Genomic DNA, 4,507 nt, shown 5'->3' with positions numbered 1-4,507 from the left:
TACAACAGTGCTTGGCGCATAGTCAGCGCTTATCCCGACTCTGCCCCTTGTCAGCTGTGTGACTGCGGGCAAGTCACTTCACTTCTCTGGGCCTCAGTTCCCTCATCTGTCAAATGGGGATGGAGACTGTGAGCCCCACGTGGGACACCCTGATGACCCTGGATCTCCCCCAGCGCTTAGAACGGTGCTCTGCACGTAGTAAGCGCTTAACAAATACCAACATTACTAAATGCCACCATTTATTAATTTTTTTATTTATGTGCCACCAGACCACACTGCTTCTCTTGATAGAGCAACGGATAGAGTTGACCGAAGTGGCGTCCTCGGGATTCGAACCCAGGACCTTTTGATTGACAGGCCCGGAAGGCCTGGAGCCGACGCCCGCTGCCGCCTCACTGAGCATGCGCACCCACCAAGGTCTCCCCCCCCCCCCACCGGCGTCCCCGGGGCAGTTTTATTCATTCATTCATTCATTTATTCATTCGTCGTATTTATTGAGCGCCTCCTGCGCGCCGAGGACTGTGGTAATCGCAGTTTGGCGGGGCGGTTCGGCCGGGGCTCAGGGGTGTTCGTAGCCCGTGGGCAGGGGGTTGACGTGAGGGTTGTGGAACAAGGTGTGGTTGCCGTCCCCCCAGGAGTAGGGCTGTGAAGACAGAAGGAGGGAGGAAGCCATTCCCCTCACAGCCCGCCCTTCCCACAGCCGGACGTCCTGCGTGCGCGCCCCCGCCGCCGCTCCCGCCCGCGCGCCCCCTCGAGCCTGCGCCCGCCCTCCCGCCCGCGAGCGCCTCCTCCCGCCCGCGCATGCTCCCGCCCCCTCCCGCCCGCGCGCGTCCCCTCCCGCCCGCGCATGCGCCCTTCCGCAAGCGCCCCCTCCCGCCCGCGCCCCCACCCGCCCGCGCACCGCCCCCTCCCGCCCGCGCATGAGCCCGCCCTCCCGCCCGCCCGCCCGCGCGCGCCCCCACCCGCCCGCACATGCGCCCTCCCGCCCGCGCACCGCCCCCTCCCGCCCGCGCGCGCCCCCACCGGCCCGCGCCCCCTCCCTCCCGCGCATGCGCCCGCCCTCCGGCCCGCGCACCGCCCCCTCCCACCCGCCCGCCCGCGCATGCGCCCTCCCCCCCCCGCGTCCCGCCCTCTTTCGCCCACGCATGCGCCCTCCCGGCGGCCCGGCCGACCTTGGTGCGGATGCGGAGGTGGTGGTAGGGGATGAAGTCCGGGCGCTGGTGGGAGTGGTTGGCGTGCAGCCACGAGTTGAGGGTGCAGACCGACACCCCGGGCAGCGCCACCACAAACGTCAGCAGCTTCCAGGTTTTTGCTGCAGCCGGGGGGAAAGGGAAGGGAAGCAGGAAAGAGAGAAAAGGAGGAAAGGGAGAAAAAGGAGAAGGAAAGGGAGAGAAGGAAAAAAAAGAAAGGGAAGAAGGAAAGAAGAGGGAAAGGGAGAAAGGAAAGAGAAAAGGAAGAAGGGAAGGGGGAAAAGGAAAGGGAGAGAAAGAAGAAAGGGAAAAGGAAAGGGAAGAAGGAAATAAAGGAAAGAGAAGAGGGAAAGAAGGAAAGAAAAAAGGGAGAAAAAGAAGGGGGGAAAGGAAAGGGAGAGAAAGAAGAAATGGAAGAAGGAAAGGGAGAGAAAGAAGAAAGGGAAGAAGGAAATAAAGGAAAGAGAAGAGGGAAAGGAGGAAAGGGAGAAAGGGAAGAAGGAAAGAAAAAAGGAAGAAAGGGAGAGAAAGAAGAAATGGAAGAAGGAAAGGGAGAGAAAGAAGAAATGGAAGAAGGAAAGGGAGAGAAAGAAGAAATGGAAGAAGGAAAGGGAGAGAAAGAAGAAATGGAAGAAGGAAAGGGAGAGAAAGAAGAAATGGAAGAAGGAAAGGGAGAGAAAGAAGAAATGGAAGAAGGAAAGGGAGAGAAAGAAGAAGTGGAAGAAGGAAAGGGAGAGAAAGAAGTGGAAGAAGGAAAGGGAGAGAAAGAAGAAGTGGAAGAAGGAAAGGGAGAGAAAGAAGAAAGGGAAGAAGGAAAGGGAGAAAGGGATGAAGGAAAGGTCATGAGAGGCAGAAAGGAGCCCAGAAAGGAAGAAGCAGCATGGGCTAGTGGCAACAGCACAGGCTTGGGAGTCAGAGGACCTGGGTTCTAATCCCTGCCCTGCCGCCTGTCTGCTGTGTGATCTTGGGCAAGTCTCTGTGTGATCTCTGGGCCTCAGTTACCTGCTCTGTAAAATGGGGATTGAGACTGTGAGCCCCACGTGAGACAACCTGATTACCTTGTATCTACCCCAGCGCTTAGAAGAGTGCCTGGCACATAGTAAGCGCTTAACAAATGCCATCATCCTCATTATTATTAAGCATGCTAATAATAAGTTTACCTTTCCCTCACCCCCCCAGACCAGGCTATCGTTTGTCCCTCGTGCCTTGAGTGGGTATCGGGGTAATCCCAGATTGGAGGGTAGGAGGCCTGATTTCTTGAAGCGGGGGGCGGGAGCTACAAAACAAAATGCTCGGGGTCTGGGGGACGATGCCTTGGTCACACTCCATCACACTCACCTCCTGCCCCTCCGTGGTCGCCCTTAGCTGCCGAAGCCAGCCCTCGCCTCAGGCTCGGGGAGCTCAGTCGCACGGTCAGCGCCATCTCTGTGGGCCAGGGTGGGAGCCAGTGGCCACAGAAACCCCGTCCTTTCGCTCTCCTTCACTTTGTCATTGCTCTCCTCCCCTCTCCCTGGGCCAATCGCCTCCAATAGCTATTTTTAGAAGCCTGGCTAAATTTAGGGTGGCACCGGGCTATCCCAGAGGCCTGAAAGAGCAGGAGCCCCTCACAGTTGGCTCTCCACCTCCTAACGACTGTTGATTTGTGAACTTTCCGCTGACTGGCTGTGGGTCTCAGAGTGGGAAGGGGTAAGAATAATAATAATGGTAGTTGTTAAGCGCTTACTATGTGCCAAGGACTGTCATAAGCGCCGGGGTAGTTGCAAGGTAATCAGGGTTAGGTGTTTACTATGTGCCAGGCACCGTTCTAAGCGCTGGGGCAGATACAAGGTAATCAGGTTGTTCCACCTGGGGCTCACAGTCTCAATCCCCATTTTACAGATGAGGTAGCTGAGGCACAGAGAAGTGAAGCGACTTGCCCAAGGTCACGCAGCAGACAGGTGGCGGAGCCGGGATTGGAACCCACGTCCTCTGACTCCCAAGCCTGGGCCGTTTCCACTGAGCCACGCTGCTTCTCCCGAGACGATTGGAAGACGGAGTGAGGACACTCAAAATCAAATTAAGTACCCATTCATTCATAGAATGATCCCCAATTAAGCAAACAAGGCATAGCGTTTGCTCTCTAGTGGCCTAGAATCTAAAATTTACAAACACAAAATAAGCAGAATAAGGATTTTGCTGTTCAACTGCAAACTCCTTGAGGCCAAGGGGACATGTCTTCTAGCCTGTGTACTCTTCCAAGCGCTCAGTGCAGAGGTCTGTGTAGTAGGTACCTAAATATTTAGAAGGTTAATCCACAGGCCATAATTCTTGCTTTTCTGCATAAATTTGAAAAGGCAACCAACTGGAGGGGATTTGCCTTCTAATCCACAGTAAGTAATAATAATGATGATGATGGTATTTAAGTGCTTACTATGTGCCAGGCACCGTTCTAAGCACTGGGGTAGATATAGGATAATCAGGTTGTCCCGGTCTTAATCCCCATTTTAATGTTGGTATTTTGTTAAGCGCTTACTATGTGCCGAGCACTGTTCTAAGCGCTGGGGTAGACATAGGGGAATCAGGTTGTCCCACATGGGGCTCACAGTCTCAATCCCCATTTTACAGATGAGGTAACTGAGGCCCAGAGAAGTTAAGTGACTTGCCCACAGTCACACAGCTGACAAGTGGCCGAGCCGGGATTCGAACTCATGACCTCTGACTCCAAAGCCCGTGCTCTTTCCACTGAGCCACGCTGCTTCTCCATTCATTCATTCAATAGTTTTATTAAGCGCTTACTATGTGCGGAGCACTGAACTAAAGTGCTTGGAATGTACAATTTGGCAACAGATAGAGACAGTCCCTGCCCAATGATGGGCTTACAGTCTAATCGGGGGGGGGGGGGGGGGTTACAGATGAGGGAACTGAGGCACAGAGAAGTTAAATGACTTGCCCAAGGTCACACAGCAGACAAGTGGCAGAGTCGGGATTAGAACCCACGACTTCTGACTCCCAAGCCCGGGCTCTTCCCACTAAGCCACGCTGCTTCTTAATGTCACTTTCCATGTAGCTGGGTGATACTGCACTGAAGGAGTGAATAATTGACTTCAGGCTTTTTCACTCCACCATAAGTGCTGGCTCTGTTGTCAACTATGGAAGATACGCTATCTTTTGAAACGGAGAAAACCAGGAGCCTGTTTTAATGCTTCTGCTGGGTGAAAAAAAGTCATCTGAATCTCATTTTAGGGTGATGCTCTGGGCAAAACCAAATCAAACGGCTCGAGGTCCAAAACGACTTGGGTCAAACTAGGTTTGCAGATGTGAAAAGCGCTACCGGCAGA

At 54.3% G+C, this 4,507-nt stretch overlaps 1 protein-coding gene across 1 annotated transcript; it reads right to left on the bottom strand.

Moving 5' to 3' along the window:
* Positions 1–233: 233 nt before the first annotated feature.
* On the bottom strand, positions 234–2,710 carry LOC114809040 (cytochrome c oxidase subunit 6A2, mitochondrial). Its single transcript, XM_029057722.1, has 3 exons — positions 2,529–2,710; positions 1,173–1,312; positions 234–643 (listed from the first exon to the last, which is right to left on the bottom strand). Exons 1-3 carry the CDS (start codon positions 2,611–2,613, stop codon positions 560–562), a joined length of 309 nt encoding a protein of 102 aa, XP_028913555.1. The 5' UTR covers positions 2,614–2,710; the 3' UTR covers positions 234–559.
* Between the last annotated feature and the right edge of the window lie 1,797 nt (positions 2,711–4,507).

This window comes from Ornithorhynchus anatinus, chromosome 2 (genome assembly GCF_004115215.2).
Source record: "Ornithorhynchus anatinus isolate Pmale09 chromosome 2, mOrnAna1.pri.v4, whole genome shotgun sequence".
Lineage (NCBI taxonomy): Eukaryota > Metazoa > Chordata > Mammalia > Monotremata > Ornithorhynchidae > Ornithorhynchus > Ornithorhynchus anatinus.
The sequence above is the reverse complement of the archived record's forward strand: the minus strand, read 5'-3'. Positions and strand labels throughout refer to the sequence as shown.